The sequence below is a fragment of the Anastrepha obliqua genome, chromosome 1 (genome assembly GCF_027943255.1).
Source record: "Anastrepha obliqua isolate idAnaObli1 chromosome 1, idAnaObli1_1.0, whole genome shotgun sequence".
Taxonomy (NCBI): Eukaryota; Metazoa; Arthropoda; class Insecta; order Diptera; family Tephritidae; genus Anastrepha; species Anastrepha obliqua.
Genome location: NC_072892.1, coordinates 50810604 through 50832837, shown reverse-complemented (window position 1 = coordinate 50832837; position 22234 = coordinate 50810604). Strand labels below are relative to the sequence as shown.

Below are 22234 nucleotides of genomic sequence, written 5' to 3'. Positions count from 1 at the left end.
ATAATATTTAAAGGAAAGCTCCCTCCCATTCAAACATTTCATTTTAAACCAGGCGCTTTTGAAAACGACTTTAGTGTTTTTCGCTGTTGTCTTCTGCACAGATATTTTTATTACACTGCAAAGTTTTTCAAGATTTATCATTCCTCCTCGATTTACCAGCTTAATCAGATTTTTGTTTAGGTTTGATTGATATTTTGTTACATCCCTTTCAGATTTATATTTTTCATTTCATTCAACGCTCTATCTATGTTTAATATCAGTTTAATTGGCATATGATCAGGCGATACTTTTGATTCGATTTCAAATCTTTCAACATAGTTCAATCCTTCATGCGAAACTGCATAGACGTCATTTACAGAGTAGCTTAATGTTTACATACGATTTAATTTCTGGTACCATTGACTGTTCAGATCTACTCGGCCAAATAAGTTTCAATGTTTCTAATAGAGTACTTCGCTCTTATAATCCATTTTATGTTGAAGTTCTCAGATCTAATTGCCTTAATTTCGCCCCTCTTACAAGAAGACTCGAAGGACTTAATCGGCTTCCTAGAAGTCTTGATCTTGATTTTGCGACTTAAGTCACCTATTGAGTCTTATTATTTGTCAAACAAACTATCTGTTTAGTCTTACTTCTTAAGTTTTCGTTATTTACCCTGTAAATCTTGTCAGTAAGGCTGTCCCTATTGACTTAAATAAAGAAACTCAGACTCACGCCAGACTCGGATTAGATATCCAGCAAATTAGTCAACTTTCAAATTGAAGAACGAAATATAATATTTAGTGTCCTCTCTTTAATATCAAATAAATAGTTTTCACCTTAAAAAATTTGTATGAAAAGTTCATATTTTATCATCGACAGCTAAATTAAGATTAATAAGCAAGCATGTCTTCATCTTCCGCAGCTTGGGTGGTCGTTTCACCATACGCCCGCAACACAGCCAGCAACAATTGCAACTGCACAATAACAGTAGCTTTCGCAGCAGTAGCAACAGTCACACCAGCTATAGCAAATATTGTGTCAGCGACAGCAATCGCAATTTCAGCGCCAATAATCATGGCAACAACGAAGTTAGCGTCGGAGGTATTGACAGCATTGGTAATGATGATTATGACAAACAAAGGATGCATGGATTGCGACATACAAACAATGCGAATTACTCAAATGGCGGTAACAATTCGGTAGGCTTGAGAGAAGTCACTGGTGGTGGTGGTGGCGGTGTTGGCATCTTTGGCGGTGCTTTCCACAATTGTCGTACGAGCTTTCGCCGCAGCACTATACGTCATTCATCTTCGTCATCTGTGCGCATCAAATCGCCAACACGCGACGCAGACCGGCTGCCGCAATCACAATCGGCACAGCACAGCGGCTACTGGCGCAACCACGGCAATCCAAACATCATGGACAGGTAAATGGAATAGGGGGGAAATGAGAGGGAGGGAGATGGTCGAAATAAATGTGGATATTCATGTTTAATCACTAGTATTGTTCTCACTTATTTTTCCTTAGCTTACTCTATTTAATTCAATGAACTTCGCAAGTAATTTATCATCCTGAAAGAAAGATACTCGACATGGGCGAATGTGCAATTAGTGCAATTGATCCTATGCGTGAGGCACATGCATGCGAACACCTGCGTTAGAGAGTTGTGCTTTTGTTCTTGAATTTCAATGGATATGTTAGAAAACACTAACTTTTAGTTACTTCTTCATTAAAAATTAGAAACTAAAAAACACTCAAACCAGCAGTCTGCCACACTTTGCTTACTTATATACAAAATCTTTTCAAAAAGTATTATTATTATTCAGCCCTGTCCGGTAATTCATCATAGACTGTTTTTCGTAGAAACTAAGAAGTTGTAATCATACAATTCGAATAGCTCCGAACGTGCATTCGAAATTCGTAGACTAGCATTCACTGAATATACCTACTCGTAACGTCAAATCTTAGAGTTTCGTACAATTTTCCAAGTCAACGACGTTAGACTAACGGACAAAAATTAGTGCGAGTAAAATTCAAAGTCCTATATTAACTATACTATAAATAAATTTTTTTTAAGTATATGTACTTCTATGTAGCTTCCACAGGTTGTAAAATTGTAACAACTCGGCAGCAGTACGCCACTTTGCTGGAGCTAATAAAGGAGAAAGCCATCATGGCATTGATACTGTAGTAGCCCTTCCGGCTGTAGTAGAGGATTTTTTCTTTAGTAGAGGCAATAATGTGTATGTGCGTCCCATCCACACACAAAAAGATGCCAGGAAATCTATATTTTTGATAGAATTCTATCTTGCTTTGTCGTTTTTCATTGGCACTCATGTCGAGATTTAACCATTTAGGACACAATCGTGTTCGTAGTGACACCAATACGTCTTTTAGCACTTAGCTAAATGTCGACTGTCCCATTGGCACGTTAAAAATCTTTGCCAACTCTGCGCTGATAGCCTCCCTCCGCAGGAAACCATAAAACAGGGGATATTCGAAGAACTGTAGTTATGGACGGCGACCTTTCTTGAGCTCGCGCTGTCTTCAATAAAACTCAAAACGTACGTAAATGCAGCCGTTTTTAACCGGTAATAATTTATAAATCATATTTAAGTAAACTTTTTCTTTATCAATAATACAAGCACTTACATTTGTTCGTCGATATCGAGAAGGTTGCTTGAATCTCTCAATATTTTTTGCTCAATTCTGAGACTCCATTTGCGTCCCTAACTTTCCCTTCTCCATTAACACAACTGAATACATTTTAATTTGAAAATTCCACTAACTTTAAAAAACACTTAAAGATTATTTTCTAAATTGTCTTATTTAGATTGAAGTGAACTGTTGTCGATTTGACATTTGAGTACTTTTTTTGTGTTCACATGGAACCCACGATTACAATTTTTTCGTATTCGTAGTAGATATTCGTATTCGCAGGTTTTTTACGACGGATTCTATGAGAGGGCTGATTATTATTAGATTAGTTACTACGCACTGCGACCAAAAGAGACGTCCCACGGCAGTCGGTTCTTCGTAACCGGAACGTCCAAGAACTATCACTTCAGCAGCATTCCCCGTACATACTTACATGGGGGATGTTTATGCTGCTACAACAACACCTACAACCAAAAGAGATATATTGTGACTGCTGTCTGCTACAAATTTCAGTACATTCTGGGGTTTATTGTTCCATAATGTGTAGTGCCGGACAATTACAAGGGATATGTTTGGAATTTTCAGTGTCCATTTCACAGAATCGGTAGATTTTATTTAAGGCTACAATGGCCTGCAAAGTGTAGTGTCTGAGCCACTTTCGGCTTATCAGAAATGCCTCTGCCCGGCGTTAGGAACTGTCGCTGACTGACAGAATTTCTCTAGTGTTCAACGAATTTCTTCTCTTCCCACCTCCTGAGAAGTTCGTTGATGTGGCCCCTTGTAAGTCCACAGAAAGGCTAAGGACTAGACCGTCATTTCATTTTCTTCACATCCTTTGTGCCCAGTAACCCAACCTAATAATAATGTGTTGAAGTTCCTTAGCATATTGAGAAAATTCGTGTACCATTCTTAAAGTGTTAGTAGTTGATACAAAGGCTTCCAAAGCCACCTGACTATCTGAAAGTATGTAAATGTGAGTTTCACTTATTTTTCTACGAACACATTCCCTCAAATTGGAGATTGTGGGGTAGAGACCGACTGGAATCGATTTTTGAATTTAGGCCCATTGATTCCCGCCCTTGCTCTACCATCTTTAGTTTCAGTCCATCAGTGTACCATATCTGGGATCCGGGTTTGAAGGTAATATACTTAATTTTCCAGGTCGTATGTTCACTATTAAGTTCTTGGGAGTTTCTGAAGAGAATGGGCTTGGGAGACAATATATCCACCCTATAAAGAATAGCAGTATATCTGGAGTCTTCTAAGACTTTTAGATGGTTTTTCATGTCTCCACTTTTTAGATTTGATATGCCTTTTAATCTTAAGAATCTCAAGCGTGCTTCTTTTTGAATTACAAAGGGTAGAAGTGGTAAGCATAGGAGCACATCTAATGTTCCAGTTGAGCATGTTTTCATTGCTCCTGTTAGACCGATGCAGATGAGGCGCTACAATTTGTTGAGATCATTTACCGCCTTTCGGTAGTTAACTTTGAGCTTTCGTTGCTCAAGCTAAGGAAGAGTAGCTAACTATAGGTTTAACACCTGTAGTGAATGTCTGGTAAGTCATTCTGGGGCTGAATTCCCATGTTTTTTTCAAAAAACCTTGTGCAGGCAAAGAAAGCATATGTAATGTTCAAAAAGTAGGTTGTCTTTTAATTTTTCTCGAAAGATATTTATTTACTCAAAGTAATACTCTTCAGATATAATACAATATATATAAATATACAATATACTATATACTCGCGTCAACGATTTTTCAACATTTAGAGCAACTTTTGATCTTTATCTGTATTCAATAAACCAATGTTCGTTCAAAAGGTGACTTTTAGTTCTCTCAATAAAAAAAATATCTATTTATCTATTTTATCCCCTATCTTGCCTCAAAGGGCATAGTTTGGTGAATGACAATGTTTTTTATTTGAATTGTAAGACAAACATTTTTCAGTCTAATGTCTAGTTTCACCAATCAATTTCAAATTTATCAGACTGTTAGAATTTAGCATAACAAAGTTTCATAACTGTCTGATAAATTTTAAATTTAATTGGTTTAACCAGTGGTAACAGAAAACAAAATACATTTTTTTCAGTTTTTTTTAGTTCAAAATGTGAAAAAATCGATTTTTGTTTTCGTTTTGGGAAAAAATATTTTCGACCTTTTGGTATATTTTTTTTAGTTTAAAATTTTTTTAAGCTTTTCTATTTTTTATTTTATTTGAGCATAATCCATCTCGGCTATTGCCGGAGATTACACATCCCGAATAAAATTTTCAAGGGACTGTGCCCTGGTGGAGCGTAGTCCAAGTTCTACGCCCATGCGATTGCTATTGCTTAAATATTTAAAAATCTACGAACTATTGCACAAGTGTCCAGTATTGTCGACTTCTGCATGTCTTCTAAAAGGTGTTGGCAGTCATACTTCTTCAAATTTTTGATTAGGTGCTTAGGCACTAATCCAGTGGAAGATATAATTACACAGGCCGACAAAATTTAACCAACATTCAGACCCAGAAACCAGACTATATATTTCCGAAGGTTTATAATGCGCTGAATCCAAATCTGGTCTCAGAATTGCTCTATCAGCTCTGGTTTTCGAGATATCCTAACCTGTATTATTTTGCACTTATCTGTCCCAATTCCAGAAAATTTTTTTTTTAAATGCCCATAACTTAGTCAAAAATGAACCGATTTTAATAATTCTGTGTTCAAAATAATCGTATTTACTTACACGAGCGACTTCATGCAGAAACAATTGCAAAAAAGTAGTTGAAAATTTTTTATTTAGCAAAAAAGAAGAAAAAAAATGAAATTTTTTCGAAATTCAATATTTCAAAAAGTGTATTTTTTTTATAACTTTTTCCAAATCAAAAGGACATCTCAAACTTTAATTGAGCTGAATGCCTAGTAGCTAAAATGAGTTGTTTTTGAGTAATGAATTTTTGAGTAAAAACCCTGTTTCGCACTTTTTGTTTTTTGCAAAATAAAACATTTTCAACTTCTTTTTTGAAATTGTTTCTGCATGAAGTCGCTCGTGTAAGTAAATACGATTATTTTGAACACAGAATCATTAAGATCGGTTAATTTTTGACTAAGTTATGGGCATTTAAAAAAAAAATTTTCTTATGTAAATAAAAAAAATCGAGTTTGAGCCGAAAAACAAAATTTGCCGATAACAAATTTTTTTCGGGCGAACAAAAAAATACGTGTCTCATTATTTTGACCAGAGAGCAACATATTTCAGTTACATCGAAATCGAAAAACATGACCCGAATAGCCCGGTTGAATTAAAATGGAAAGCATCTATTGCTAACATACTGTGGCCAAATGTTGCCTGTAAGCAACATTGTATTCGCGAAATTTCTGACATAAAACAAAAAACTTTATTTTAGTTTTGTAAACTTTATTTGATTTTCTTACCTGTTATTTATAATAAAATTCACTTTTTATAAAAAAAATCTTACGTATTACGTTTTTATTTGAATTTTCATAGAACGATTATTTTCACTTTTTTTTGCACACGTCAGCACACCACTTCAACTAGCTCGCAAATGAACACCTGTTAAGCTTTTCTAAATATAAATTCTCAAGAAAATGCCCACACACATTAGCTACTGTAAAAAAAACCGTTAGCAAAAATAACAACAACTACAGAAACTACGCGTAGAAATATATAATGTTGCCTATAAGCAACATTTGACATTAAAGGGTTAACCAACCAACCCTCAGGTACTGAGATCAGAGCAAAGCTATCTGTGTTGGCGGAGAAAGCTTCATGACCTCACTGATTTGATTAACGTCAACGTTCAGAAGATCCTGTTCTAAAAGCAGGATATCAAAAAATGTATTTGGAGTTTCGTTAGTACTTTGAAAAATGGATTAGTTTTAACAGCCAGATCTTTAGTGGGATACCATACAACCACCCCACGTTCTATAGCACCCCACCCAGTATACGCCCAATTACAAATATTTGAGTTTACCCACCATTTTACGCCAATAGTTATTTTATAAGTATATTTTTTTACTTATACACAAAATTTTACAAACCCTAAATAAATAACTTAAAATATATTTTCCGCATCCCACGGACCACCTTAGTACTATTTTCACTTAGCTTTCAACACATTTTCTTAATGCAATTAATTCGAATTTATAAACAATTTATTTTATAGACTTAACGGCAATTCTAATAAAAACCTTGTCATAATTTAAAAAAAAAAAACGTCCTTCAATTTGTACAAAAGGGTCCAAGTAGTGGCTATACATTTTCGTTATTCCACTTTTTATGACCATATAAATATGCAATAAAATTTTGTAGGCACGGACGCCATAAAAAATCACCCACACATCCACGAACATATGTATGTGCATATGTACAAAAATAGGTTTATCAAAGCCAACACAGACGTCAGACAACAAACATTGCAACCAACAACCCGACAATCGCAGTGAAAATAAGTAGAGCCAAATAACATCACCCGGCAAATAAAGCGCCAAATATATGTACACTGAGCACTTGGCATCAGTGCAACAAAAGCAAGAAACACATGAATGGTAGTAATAACAATTGTAGCTATAAAGTACTTGCAGCAACACAAATGCAGTTACGTAACTACGTAGCGCATACGCCCACTTAGTTATATGCGTGTATGTGTAGTCCGCCACAAACGATAGCACCTCAGTATTTAGACCTGTTTTGACTATTTTTCTATTTTCATAACTTTTTTTTATAAACCTAATAAAACTATATAAATCGAAATTTCAAAGGTTGCACAAAAATTAGAAAAATCTTATAGGAAATGCACGGCATTTTTTCAGTTAGAGAAAATGTGCAACACCGTCCAGGAATTTATACAAATATAAGGAGATTATTCTGAAACTTCAAACTTACATTTTATTTTTAAATACCAAAACGTAATAAACTATAAAACTATGCATCACAAATTATTTTCAAAAAATATTTACTAAAAACCGTGAATTCGTAATGAAAAGTTTGTGGAATTTCTTTATTTTTTATATAAAGTTTTAAATTTGGATTTATATGGTGTTTGATTTTTTGGTTTATGATTTTATAAAAAAAATAATGAACGTTCAAAAAAATACGAAAAATTTTCGAAACTGGTCAAATTATTAAGAAGCTATCATTTTGTCGCGTGCTGTTTACTCTATGCGCTTATGCGTAGGAGGGTATGGAGGCTGCATACAAATGTGTACATATATGTACATGCGAGTAATGGCGTACTGTTGCATGTAATCGCCTTTGTTGGCTTGCTGCAATTTTCCAGCAAACGGGCGTTCTATCACACACAATTTTAATCAAATGCGTGAGTGTGCATGTGTGCGAAAAAGAATGTCAGTAGGGAAGAATTTTAATTACGTCGAGTGACTGACGCACGCACTCACTTTCGCAGGAATTTTATGCCTCAATAAGATGGTTTCTTTTTTATTCTAATTTTGGTCTAATTCAAGCCGCTTTATGTGTCGTTTGTAGACTCAAAAGCTGCTGTGTTGTTTGAGATTAAATTCATGGAATATAGTTGGCATTGAAACCTATTGAGGTCGAGTTATTTCTAAAAACTTTGTCTACGGTCGTATTCGCTTCATATTAAGAATATAAATATAATACTTATATATTTGATGTTTAGAAATATATTTTAAATTTCCTCAAAAGGTGGTGCTGCAGACAAAAGATTGTTAAAAATCGTATTCACAGTCCAATTTTCTTTACTTGTTTATCTCTACACCCTGTAAAATAAGGTGCCCGAAATAAAGAGCGGGCCATCTAACGTTTGAAATTAAGATTCAAGCATCTTGGTTCTCACTTCTTTTCTACGCCTGCTGATATAGCGGGTCTTGATAACAAAAATCTGATGACTTCATCAGCAGCATAAAGAGGTTAACACAACCGCAGACCAGTCATCGTTCATAGTCCACAAACCCTCAACCCTCCCCACCCCTTTCGTCCTATCGTCCTTTTCCTTCACCTCTTTTCCCCCTTTTTTGAGGAGGGGAGAAAGTGGAAGTTTTTATTTATTTATTTTATCGGTTTCTTTGATATAACAATCATTTTTCGATAATTATTATTAGTTTCAGTTTCAGTTTGCTTGTTTATTTGTTTATGTAAATAGTACATAGTAAGACTAAGGTCTTTTAGTAGTACTTCAACAATATTATAAACAACTGGAATATTTTTAACATACAAGTTTCTTAATCTAAATTTTATACCAGTTCACTTACGAATCAATCCAATATATTTAACTTAACTATAATAATAAGAAGAAAAAAAGCAATAGGAAAAGAAAAGAAGGATTTAGAAAAGAAAGAACAAAAGTAGTAATTAGAGAATGTAGAGAGAAATTTAATGCCCTAATTTAATGCAATCAAACACTCTTAAAGTAATTATAGACTTGTGACCTGAAGTTAAATCTGTTAAGTCCAGCTTTCACAGTGTCGGGTAATGAGTTCCACACTTTAACAGCGTTCATGAAAAATAATCTAGATGATGGTAGGTAATTAAATTTTGGAACGATGAATTTTTTGTGTCTGCGAGACCTTACTGGTATCAACTTCTCTGTCAGATAGGGAATAGACTTGAATAATATAAGTTTGCACAAAAATATGCAATTCCTAGCAAACAATAACTATTAAGGCAACAGCCCAGTGACCTTGATCGGAAGGCAGAGATATGGTCATATCTGCCAATCCTATATACATACCGCGTGGCGTTATTAAATGCCACATTAAGTTTATGGCAAGATGTGGAGTCGAGTTTGCTGTATACCACCTCAGAGTACGTAATGAGAGGCATAATTAGCTGGAGAACTAATTTGCACCTCGTTTTCTCTGGCGTGAATGTTGCGGAGACTCTCAGCTTGCGCAATGTAGCATAAATGTTCCCCACAACCCTATTTATATGGTCAGCACAGGTAAGTTTTGTGTTGAGAATAAACCCCAATTTTTTTACCTTATCCATAAAGGTAAGGGAACTTATACCTATCCACAATTTAGGGATATTGTCAACATGCACAACACTACACAGGATGAACCAAACTTCTTTTTCGTCCAAGTGGGCCCACTCTCTGGGCAACCATCACTACCTAACCTAACCTAACGTTTGAAACTTGTTTTTTTAATGCTCACATGAAACAAATCGGTATGAAGGCACAGAGTTAACTTTAACATTTACGGTTTATGAAGCAGATCGCTTTGCCAACCTTAAGAGTGCACAGCCGAAAAATTGTCTGCTATTGATGATCGAAAAAGAATCAAGCATTTAAGGGGTCCCGGTGGTCTAGAGCTCGAAATTTTAGACTATTTTCAGGAATTTTTTTTTTACAATAAAAAAATTAAAAATGATATTTAAATTTTTTAGGCTAAAAGAAGTTAATTACATACAAAAATTAAAAAAAAGTTTCGTTTTTAATTTTAATAATTTAAAAAATGGCGCTGAAGTTAACCCTCGCGAAAAATTGTATCTGGACGGTGTTGTCCATTTATCTGAAATACAAAAACCAAAGAAATTATTAATCAGTAGGAATGTAGTTATGTCTCACACTAAAAAACTAAAAAATTGACAAAATGGCGCGGTTTTGAATTTTACACTCTAAAAATCGGTTTCTTGTTCAGTTTTTTAATCAAAATAATACGAATAATTGAAATAATAATATGATTATAGTACGCGCGAAAGTCATTCATGTTGTGAGCAACATATTAAAATTTCAGACGATTCAGTGGAATAGTTTTTTTTTTTGTTCACAACATCAGGCTGAAAAACGTCGTTTCGAGATAAATGAGTTTAAAGTTTGAGGTACAGAGGTGCGCGGGCCGCTAATGGGATGTAAAAGCTACAGTATATTCTTAAGTTACTATACTTTCGAAATATCGAAAAAACAAATAATCGATTTTTTTAGACCACCGGGCCAAAGTGATCAAACACATCGCCTTATTATCCGTGTTTCAATGATGAGCATAGGCACCACGCAACTGCGATTTGGCACCGTTCGATTATTATTTGCGGATCTGTTAAAGATAAATGTTACTCAAATGATCCACCAATAGTTGACGCTCTCGTGTCTCAAATTCTTTCCTCAGTTAGTATAAAGGTTGACCAGATTGGAGGTACTTATACCAATAGGGTTTATTTGACTGGTCACGCTTTGTCAAATTAAAGGGTTTTCCAATAACAGGTGTTCTTTTGAATAGCCCGCTATTTCGGTAGATGTCCCTTTTGAAGCTGTCATTTTTGGTATTTGACAAGTAAAAACTACGCCATTAATAAAAATTGAACGATACGCGCTTAAACAACGCATTGATATGATTAAATTTCACTATAGAAATAGTGAAAATATGGCAGAGACGGTTCGTAAAACTCAAACATTTTTAGGTTATCGTGAAGAGTAAATGATGACGTGAAGAATAAAACCCGTGCACGTCGCTCAAGAACAGCCGAGAATATTGCTGTTGTAGCAGAAAGTGTTGAAGAAAACCCAGGTTTGTCCATTCCTCGTCGTTCTTTGAAATTAGGCATTCCACAAGCGTCATTACACCGTATTTTGCATAAGGATTTGGGTCTCAAGGCTTACAAAGTCCAGTTAAAACAAGAACTCAAGCCAGCCGATCATGAACAAAGTCGTGTCCTTGCTGATTGGGTCGTTAAAATGGATGAAAATGATCCGGAATTCCATCGAAAAATCATCTTGACTGCTGAGGCCCATTTCCATCTCGATGGCTTCGTCAACAATTAAAATTGTCGAATATGGAGCTCAGAAAATCCAAGAGTTATTGTTGAAAAGCCTCTCTATCCTCAACGTGTGACTGTTTGGAGCAGTTTATGGATTTATCATTGGACCTTACTTTTTCGAAAATGAAGCTGGAGCAACAGTTACGGTGAATGGATTGCGCTATCAAGAGATGATTAACGATTTTTTATGGCCGGAATTGGATGGTATTGATCTGGACAACGTTTATTTTCAACAAGACGACGCTACAAACAATGAAACCATTGATCTTTTACCAATATAACACCTCTTATTGGAAAACCCTTAAATACATAATTGTTTCAATATTCATTAACAGTTCATCATGGGTAGACTTACGCCTCAACAACGTAGAAGTTGTACGATTGTACGCGCTCAGACCAACCTATGGTGTTCAGCGATGAGAACCATTTTTGACTTAATGGCTACGTCAATAAGCAAAATTGCCGTATTTGGGCCGAAGAGCAACCTGAAGCCATTCCAGAACTTTTTGATATTGCAAATTGAACACCGTGATCTTCGCAATATTTGATTCCAACAAGACGGCCATTGCGGCTACTTACCATAGCGCCCGTGAACCAATGAATTTACTGCTTTGTCGTTTCGGTGAGAAACTTATCTCTCGTCTCGGTAGAGTGGCCACCAAGATCGTGTGATATCACACCTTTGCACTTTTATATTTGGATAAAATAGCTTCGATTGGGGGCTTGGAAGCCAACACTACAGAAATATTTACGATATACCAGCCGAGGTCCTCCAGCGAGTTATTGAAAATTGGTGTTCATGGATGGCCGAATTACTGCGCAGTTGTGGCGAACATTTGAAAGCATGGCCAACATTATCTTTGAAAAGTAAATGTCATGAATGGTTCTACACAAAAATACTTAAAAATGGTCAATTAATTTGAATTTTCCTTGATTTTTTTTTTTGTTTTCAATTTAAAATCCTCTAAATTGATCACCCTGTGTATTAAACCCACATATCTGCGAATAATTTATAATCGGCTTGCCATTGACACGACTTCTACTCTCGGAAATATTTCATGTTTAACAAATACATCTTTTTTTCTTCTCAGAAAAAGTGGTAAAATTTGTAATATTTCTTATTTTCAATAAATTTGCAAATAAATATTTGGCAAGAATTCTCATCATGCTTACGAAAGAAATGAAAAATGTGTACGCATTTAAGTTCTGCGTTGTACTCGTCGTTTTAGTTTAACTTGTTTCTTACAGGGAAAATTTAAATTATCTGCGTATAGACTTAGTGCTGATACCTTTAGCTCATCACCACACAAACTTTTAAGCGCATGATTTTGTGTGCAAATGGGCTGACACACTTAGCTGCACCGCAAATGTTCCGAGGACAAGTATGTATGCTCAGTTCAGCACATAATAGTGCGCCGTGCGAATGTGTATATGTACTTGTGTGTGTATGCAGTTAGAGAACACTACTAGTGTATGCACTTCATTATGACTGCACGCAAGCAGGTTGTTCTCATTTGCGAGAATAATCAATGTGTGTATAAAAAATCGAGTAGACCGCAGTGGTCGGTCTTGTCGATTCCAATGCTGTAGGTGCTCTTAAATAATTTACTCAATAATATTTCTGGTAGCTATGAATTTTGGCAGCTTCATTTTGTGAGTTTTGGTGGAATAGAATAGTAAATCTGTGTGATGCTATTTATTGTGAAATATAGCGCTTAAAATATCATTCAAATCTGAAAGCAGAATTTGGTTTAGGGGATTTGATCAAATTTAAAAAAAAAAGCTCATCCACGTAAGTCCCGAATAAGTTCCACATGCGGTATCTCAATGGGCTATGAGCCTGAGACTCATAGTAAACAGCCGCTACAACTTAACCTAACTTAACCTAAGTCCATTCCAATTACTTCTCAGTTAAGTTGTGCAAACTTTCGTCAATATCAGAAGAGAAAGCTGAATTGAGTATCTGCTAAATCCAAATTTGCTCTTCTTAAGCCAAAATATTTTGTTCTCTTAAGACACTCGCCTCATTTGAAATGGTTTTGTTTTTGGTGTTTCTTTGAAAGCGCTTAAAACTGAAATAAAAAATCTTTTTTTTAAAATAAAAAATTTTTCTCATTTTTTTTTTAAATCAAAAATCGTTTTTCATTTTTTCAAAAATAAAAAATCTTTTTTTCTTTTGAGTATTTTATTTTCCAATCTATTGTTAAAAAAAAAAAAAATTTGGCCCTATGAGGTTCCTCCAAATTGCTGCCAGACTTCAAATAATGGTCTTCCACAAACTGGATTCCTAGACGCACAGGTATCAAAAGGACAAAAAGGTTCCTTCTCAGTATGAATGTCGTTATCGTGTGAACTAACGTTTCGTTTCCGTTTTACACGCTTTTAAAGAAACAACCAAAAAACACCATTTCAAATGAGGCGAGGGCCTTGAGTAAAATTTTAGTTTTCCTCCGATCACTTTATTTTCATTGCATCTAAACTCGAATCAATTCAACTTTCACTTAAGACTTAACAACATCCTCTCTCGTCAATATTTGAATAAAATATAAAGTGGGGCAACTAAGCTTCAGAAATTTGTCACTAAAATTTAAGCAAGTTTTCATCACGGAATTGGCCGTCCCAATAATATCTCTTTAACTCTTCCCAATGATTCGAACGATAATTCCACGGTGCTTGTTCATCCTTTGAAGTTAACGCCGATTTTAAAAGAGTTAATGGCTTCGAAAGTTAGTGTGTTAAAATAACTTTTGACGAGTCGCTAGAAATTAAGTTGGTGAGGTAACAAGCGGGGAGTACCTTCTTCTATTTACTTCCATTAATAATAATATAAAGTGGTTTATGCGTCTCTGGTGCATTCGAAGTTGCATTACGCCGCCTTTATTTGGAGACCATATTATGCTTGCCATATTAATAGGCTGGAACGTTATGCTTTGCGTTCTTTAAATTTCAGTGATCCAATTCCATCCTATAAAAGTCGGTGCTTGCTCGTAAATCTAAAATAACTAGATATTAAAAGGACTGCTTTCCTTTTCGATTTAATAAATGAGGTTATTGACTCCCCATTGCTATTCGAGAAAGTCAATTTCAATATTCCTCAGCGACGTTTACGGAATTATGATTTTTTATGATTAGGGATGGTAAGAACTAAGTATGCTTCCAATGCTCTGATTTCTAGAACTCGGGAGGATTTTAATTCGCTTTCAAATCAAAGTAGCCTGGATTTTTCTTCCACAAATAACCACTTCAAAATGGTACAAAATGAATTGTTGAACTAAATTCTTAGTGTTATCTAATAATACTGCATTCAGATATCCCTGCATCAAATCGTACAGGGTATCTACAAACTTTCTTCTAACACTTTGTGTTACGTCATCCGCATAGGCAATCATGCAGCAGCGCCTTCTCACCGGCTCCTCCAGCAAGTCATTGATAAAGATAACTCAGAGAAATGGTGAGATAACACCGCCTTGTGGAGTGCTTCTACTCACCTGCCGACGGAGAGAGACGCCCATCGCTCTGCCATGACCATTCTGTCTAAGCTGAGCTAAAATAAATCTGGTAATGTCGGCTCCAACCCCCAGTTTACTCAGAGATTTAGTGATTGCCCTCGGGAGGACGTTACTAAAAGGCGCCTTAGTGTCGAGGAAGGTGCAGAGCAGATTTCACTGATTTGCCCTTAAAGTAAGCATATTGGGTATGCGACAAACGCCCCGGAGGAATTTCCCTTCTTATGTGCAGGTCAATCAGTCTCTCAATGCTTTTCAGCCAAAAACATGAGAGGCAGATTGACCTGAATCTGAATCTGAATTTGTTATCCCCGCAAAACTAATACGGCTATGTAAGATGACGTTGCTCAACACCAGCAGCGCCGTCAGAATTGGGAAGGACCTCTCCGAGCCGTTTGATACCAAACGAGGTTTCAGACAGGGTGACTCGCTGTCGTGTGACTTCTTTAACCTGATGTTGGAGAGCATCGTACGAGCCGCAGAACTTAATCGCTCAGGCACATTATTTTATAAGAGCGTACAATTGTTGGCGTATGCCGATGATATCGATATCATCGGCCTTAACAACCGCGCTGTTAGTTCTGCCTTCTCCAAACTGGATAAAGAGGCAAAGCGAATGGGTCTGGTGGTGAACGAGGACAAAACGAGGTACCTCCTGTCTTCAAACAAACAGTCGGCGCACTCGCGTATCGGCACCCACGTCACTGTAGACAGTTATAATTTTGAGGTTGTAAAAGACTTCGTGTATTTGGGAACCAGCATTAACACCTATAACAATGTCAGCCTTGAAATCCAACGTAGAATCTCTCTTGCCAACAAGTGCTACTTTGGACTAAGTAGGCAACTGAGCAGTAAAGTCCTCTCTCGACGAACAAAACTAACACTCTACAAGACTCTCATCATGCCCGTCCTAACGTATGGCGCAGAAGCTTGGACGATGGCAACATCCGATGAAGCGACGCTTGGAGTGTTCGAGAGAAAGATTCTGCGTAAGATTTTTGGACCTTTGCACGTTGGCAACGGCGAATATCGCAGACGATGGAACGATGAGCTTTATGACGACATAGACATAGCGCAGCGAATAAAGATCCAGCGGCTACGTTGGCTGGGTCATGTCGTCCGAATGGATACAAACGCTCCGGCTTTGAAAGTATTCGATGCGGTACCAGCTGGTGGTAGCAGAGGAAGAGGGCGGCCTCCTCTGCGTTGGAAAGATCAGGTGGAGAAGGACTTGGCTTCACTTGGTGTGTCCAACTGGCGCCGGTTAGCACGAGAAAGAAACGACTGGCGCGCTTTGTTAAACTCGGCCAAAATCGCGTAAGCGGTTATAGCGCCAATTAAGAAGAAGAGATTGACCTGATATAGCAGAACATTTCTATTAAATCATAAGCGTCTTAGATTACGCATATATTTCATTTTAGTAATACTTGTGGGATCGTTCTATTGATCAAATTCTGTTTTTCATAGTCTATAAGAAATACTTGATATTTAGATTATTAACAAATAAATAAGTGAATAATACCGTTAATATAACAAAAATCAGATATGGCAGTTATTATTTTATACGCCACATATAAGAATAAAAATATTCAAAACACTCTATCCCAATATACCAATAGCCATATATCATCATCATCATCATCTTGGCACTACAGTCCGAAGTGGACCATTGCCTCCTCTACAATACGTATCCATTCTTCTCGACAGTCCGCTTACGCTCTATGTTGTGAGACTTTCATCTTTCGTATATCGTCTTCTACGTCCTGCAACCATCGTCTCTTTGGCCGAGCTCTCCTTCTTACTCCTTCAGGGCTTACTTCAAATACTTTTTTGGTCATCCTTTCGCTACTCATTCATAGAACGTGTCCATACCACCGTAATCTTTGGGACTTTATAAACCGCATTAAATTTCTTCCCGCGATTAAAATACCGAGCTCATGGTTATACCGTATACGTTATGTACCGTCTTCTACTCACATAGGGCCGAATATTCTTCTAAGAATTTTTATTTCAAATCGCATCAATAAATTCACGTCATTAACTTTAAGGACCCATCTTTCACAGTCGTAGGGGAGAACCGGCCTTATTATAGCTTTGTTCATCTGAAGTTTTTGTTCCTTTGATATCAGTGGGAACTTCATAAGTTTGATATGGCCAAAGTATGCTCTGTTAGCTGCCTGAAATTGGTATTGTATAGATGAAGACATATCCTTCTTTATGCTGAGTACTACGCCTAAGAATTTCAAATCTTGCATGAACTCAAAAACATAACTTCCGATGCAAGAATTGTGTCATCATGAAAGAATCGTGTCACCTACTTCGTCTTTTCGTCATTTATATTGAGGCCCGCTGGTCTTGAAGCTTGCACTAAGCGCATGAAAACGTTTTGCAGAGCCTCCCTATTTCTCGCAAGAATCACATTGTCGTCAGTGTATGCGCATATTTGTGTCGAGCTATTTCGTTTATTGCTGAATGCAGTGTTAAATTAAATAAAAGCGTTGATAGTGAGTCACCTTGTCTCACACCGGATTTTATTTTGAATTCCTCAGATATATCGTCATTCATTATTACTTTAGCGTTTGAGTGTATAAGAGTCACATTGAAAAAAAATTATGTATTTTTGTGGTATAGCCAGTAACTTTCGGTGATGGTCGATATATTTTCTGTTCAGTTTATGAAACGCTTGCTTAAAGTCTATCAACAGACAATGTAGATTAATGTTGAACTTATAACATTTTTCGAATATCTGCGGCATGATAAAGCATTGTTCTGTTGTCGAGCGTCCGATTCTAAAACCACATTGATAATCTCCTACGATCTCTTCTGCATACACATTTAGTTTCTCATACAATATTTTTGATAGAATTTTGTAGCTTACGTCGAGAAGAGCTATTCCTCCACATATAATATAAATCTATACAATTTAATTTGTCCTCTTTTTTATAAATTAAGACTATTGGGCTTGTATATCATTTTTCAGACATGTTTTCTGTTCTCCAAATTTGAAGTGTTATCTCATATGTCTGTCTTATCAACTCTTCTCCGCCATATTTTATGAACTCTGCATTAATAGATTCTTCATCACCTGACTTGTAGGTTTTCAGCTTCTCTATTGCTCTTTGCGTGTCATTCAGATCGGGGACTTCCACCCTACTTTCTACTGTTTACACAGTACCAATAGGAGTGTCTTGTTCATAACTATTTTAGAACACATTAAATTGTTCTTGCCAGATATTAAGCACTTCATTTCTATCACTCAGTAAATCACCATTTTTGTTCTTGCAAGCCATCCATCTCGGCTGGAATTGGCTTGTGTGTTTCTTTATCCTGCGGTACATAGATCTTGTTTGTTTGTTGTGGAAATCTTGCTCTATTATTTCTAGATCCCTTTTCATATATTCTTTTTTCTGCTTTTTTATAATTTTTTGGATTCTTTTTTTCTTTCTTTATATTTTTTTAGGTTTCTTTGAGTACTGTTTTCGAGGCAGGCTTTTCTTGCTTCATTCTTTGCTTTATTGAGCTACATTCTGCGTCATGCAATTCGTTGTTAATAACAGCTTTTTGGCCAATGGTTTCAGTTGCAGCGCTTCTTTAAGACTTTGCCATTTTGATTTAGAATACTAACTTTCAGTACTGAATTCTCAAAATTATAAATTTTTTTCAGTTTACTTTTTATTACCCTCAAGTCCAAAATTCTTGGATCACTTGACCAGGAAATGCTCTATTATTGCTGCCTAAAAACAATAAGCCTAATCGAAAAACTAACACTCAGAAATAAGATAATTTCTGAAATATCTAACACAATTTAAACTTAAATATTCTAAAAAGGTTTCGCAAATACATATGCATTTACAAATTCGACTTGTCTATTCTATGCCAGCTAGCGCAACGTGAAATTAATCTTGGGAGAATAACACAAAGCCTCACTTTTTTTTTGGCGCGTACACCCTTTTTGGGTGTTTGGCCGAGCTCCTCCTTCCATTTGTGGCGTGCGTATTGATGTTGTTCCACAAATGAAGGGACCTACAGTTTTAACATTACATGGCGGAAATACACTCGGAGGTTTGCCAACGCCTGCCGAGGGGCGGCCGTTATTAGAAAATGTTTTTCTTAATTTTGGTGTTTTCAGCGAGATTCGAACCGACGTTCTCTCTGTGAATTCCGAATGGTAGTCACGCACCAACCCATTCGTCTACGGCGGCCGCCACTCACTTACTTTCATGTTTTCCGTGCTAAAATATGAAGACGAAATGAGAAATGTGAATTTTCGTATTTATAACTATTTTCGTGTGGCCTTCCACCACTACCACTTTGTTATCGTTCTGAGTGCGTGCTAAAACAGAAGTGCAGTACAGCCCACTTGAGTGCTTGAAAGCATCGCTGCAGGAAAAAACTTTTCCTCATTTCCTTATCAAACAACGTTATGTGCTGAGTTTGTGACGCCAGTGCCGCCACCACTTCATCTTACTGCTTAAGACTTGAGACTGGCCACTCGCCTCACAATCACTGTTGATGCAACACCACTTCAATTTAACTCTAGCCACAACTTTGCAGCGAGAGCACAACAGCGGCAGGAACCTTCACACACATGCACTTCTGGCCTTTTCAAGCCTTTGCACTAACTGACGGTGCACTGGATGTCCCATGAGTTTGTTTTATTCATTTTGACGCCTGCCTTGGCGCTTCCTTTCCGATGCGCTTACTAAGTTAACTCGAACAAATTTTTGTAAACAATTCAAAATGTACCATCTATGCACTGTTATTCCACTGCCTCCTCTATCATCTTGTTCCTACCCAAAAGACCACCTCCGCCTCCTTCTAAATTTCGCTACGGCTTCGCTTCGAAATTTCTCTTGGTAAATTGCACTTTTTTCTCTCTCACGCAATTATGGTTCTTATTGTCGTCTCTCTCTATTTTTGTTGTGGTGAAAGTTTCGCCGTTGCGGCTAGCGTTAACCAACTGCGAAAGCACTTATAATTGCTCTAGTTTGTTTTCCGCTACTTTTTTTTCCATTTTGATGTTTTGTAATTTTAACTTTTGCACCAAAGTGCTGCAAGTAAGTCGGCTATTTTGTATTTATTTTTGTAGTGCGGCTTTGTTTTCGCTTTTAAGTATATGGCGACCACTGGCTGTCAAAGGTTTATCGCTTGAATGGTGGTGTTTAAGTGATGTAACCACAATGTAAGAATCGAAGTGCTTGACTTGACAGCAGTCAAGCCAAAATGCATTGCTTTAATGGTGTATTAATTAAGTAATTTTTTCATATTATAAAAACTAGCCTTATTTTTTGAGTGGTCCTCAATTAGAACACGTTTTGGTGCTTTAGCATTCGAAAAATGTTGTATGAATTTTCACTCAGAGATGATTAACAAAACAATTTTTTATATAAGTACTTTGATATTAAAAATCAGAGGTAATAAGGGATGAATAAATGTTCAAATTAAGCAAAGTTTATCTACAAAACTACCTGAAACTTGTGTTGTGAGTCCTTTTTGGATTCAGAGTTCCTTGATCTCAACTTCCTCAACAAATTTTTGTATTTGCCCTAGTTTACTGAGTTTTGTTACCCCTTCTGCTAAAATATGTTAATCCAGGTACCCCTTATGCTTCAGTTGTGGGGACGATTCCAACATACTTTTGGCAGTTTCATCTTCCTCTCCACAAAGCCTGGAAGTTCCATTGGAGTATGTTCCCAGGTCGCCAAGTTCACAGAAGCTTGAACTATGGCAACATCCGATGAGCAGTCCCTTTGAATGTTTGAGATAAAGATTCTGTGGAAAATTTTTGGATCTTTGGCGACGTTTTACCGCGGCATAGACATAGTGCAGCGAATAAAGAGCACACGGCTTCGCTGGTTGGGTCATGTCGTCCGAATGGATACAAACGATTCGGCTCTGAAAGTATTTGATGCGGTACCAGCTGGTAGTAGCAGGGGAAGAGGAAGGTATCCTCTGCGTTGAAAATATCAAGTGAAGAAGGACTTGGATTTAGTTGGTCTCTCCAACAGACGCTGGTTATCCCGAGAGAGAAACGACTGACGTGCGGCCAAAACCACGAACCCAATTTTTTTTTTAATTCTGTGTAAAAAGATTTAAATTTTGATTGAAACTTTTCCAGAACCCAAAGCGTTCCGTGAAGCTTTAAATGAATTTTTTACCTCTATCTAAAAAGTATTAAGCACATAAAGGAACATATAAAATTGCTATATCCAATTGTTGTTGAACGAACAATATTTTTATAGAAAATTAACTAAAATTAAAAAAAAAGGGGTCAACACTGATTAAGATGTCGCAAATCCCATATTTTGTCTATAAGTGTGTGAGTAGATGTGTTATTGCGTTACATGGCAGCACTTCTTGTTGTGCTTTTCCACAATTCTGAAAGAAATTTACATCGAAATCTCCTTAAACATTGTCTCCAATATGTTTCTATAGCTAATACATTTAGAGGCAAAAATTAAGCAAAAAAAATCCTAGAAATTTTCCGAGCATGTTAAGATTTTTTGGGTCAATCTGATTACACAGCAAAAGAAAACATACAATTGGCACTTTTGTTCCATCTCATTCCAATGATTTCTTACCCTATTCTTCTTAAGGGGTAACACCACTGTAGAAATTTCAAAAAATTGATTTTTTTTTATACGCTTAAAAAATTCTTTGAACCTTTTAAAATACAGAACAAAAAGTTTTATACGTTACCGAAGTCTATTTCATAAATATTTTAAGCTTTTAACCAAGCGTTAGTGACTGCTACCTAACGCAGCATAACTCAAACAATTTTATATATTTTTAATCAGGTTTTTCCCTACGTCTGTATAATAACCTTTTTAAGAGAAGAGCGTAGGGGATTTTTGATAGATTAATTTAAACGATTGTTATAATTATTTAAGTGCCGTTTTTTAGTCCAAAATAGAGTTTTTTCCCTCAAATGCTTGCTAATTCCACAAAAATAAATATTTTTTAAATCCCCTACGTGTTTCTCTAGCTATTCTTATCTAGATTAAGAAAAAAAATGTTTCTTTGTTCCAGATTAAAATTTGCACCCTCTGTGCTGCGTGCCGCGGAGCTCCTTCAAGAGAAACCACATTACAAAAATGTCTCCAATGCCGCCATTTTGTAAAATTTTTCGATCGAACTTTGTAGTTTTGGATTTTAGTATATAAGTAATAACTTCCCAAATCAGAGTGATTGTTTCCCCTTTCCTTCTATACAAAAAAATTCTTTAAAAATCGTGTTTATTTTACGCGTGTACAGTGGTGTTACCCCTTAAGTGCGAAATGATCAAAAACTTTAAATCATACATCATTATGATGCTTCTAAAGCAGATGTTGATACATGCGTCGTTACCGTGCTCA

The 22234-nt window shown here is 36.3% G+C and overlaps 1 protein-coding gene across 1 annotated transcript in view; it reads left to right on the top strand.

Annotated features, from left to right (window-relative positions):
* The window catches only part of LOC129235826 (tyramine/octopamine receptor), a 79438-nt gene that overhangs the window by 42210 nt on the left and 14994 nt on the right, over positions 1–22234 (top strand). Inside the window, exon 4 of the mRNA XM_054869870.1 lies at positions 905–1408. Within this exon, the coding sequence (XP_054725845.1) occupies positions 905–1408 (504 nt within the window). The remainder of the gene's footprint in view (positions 1–904; positions 1409–22234) is intronic.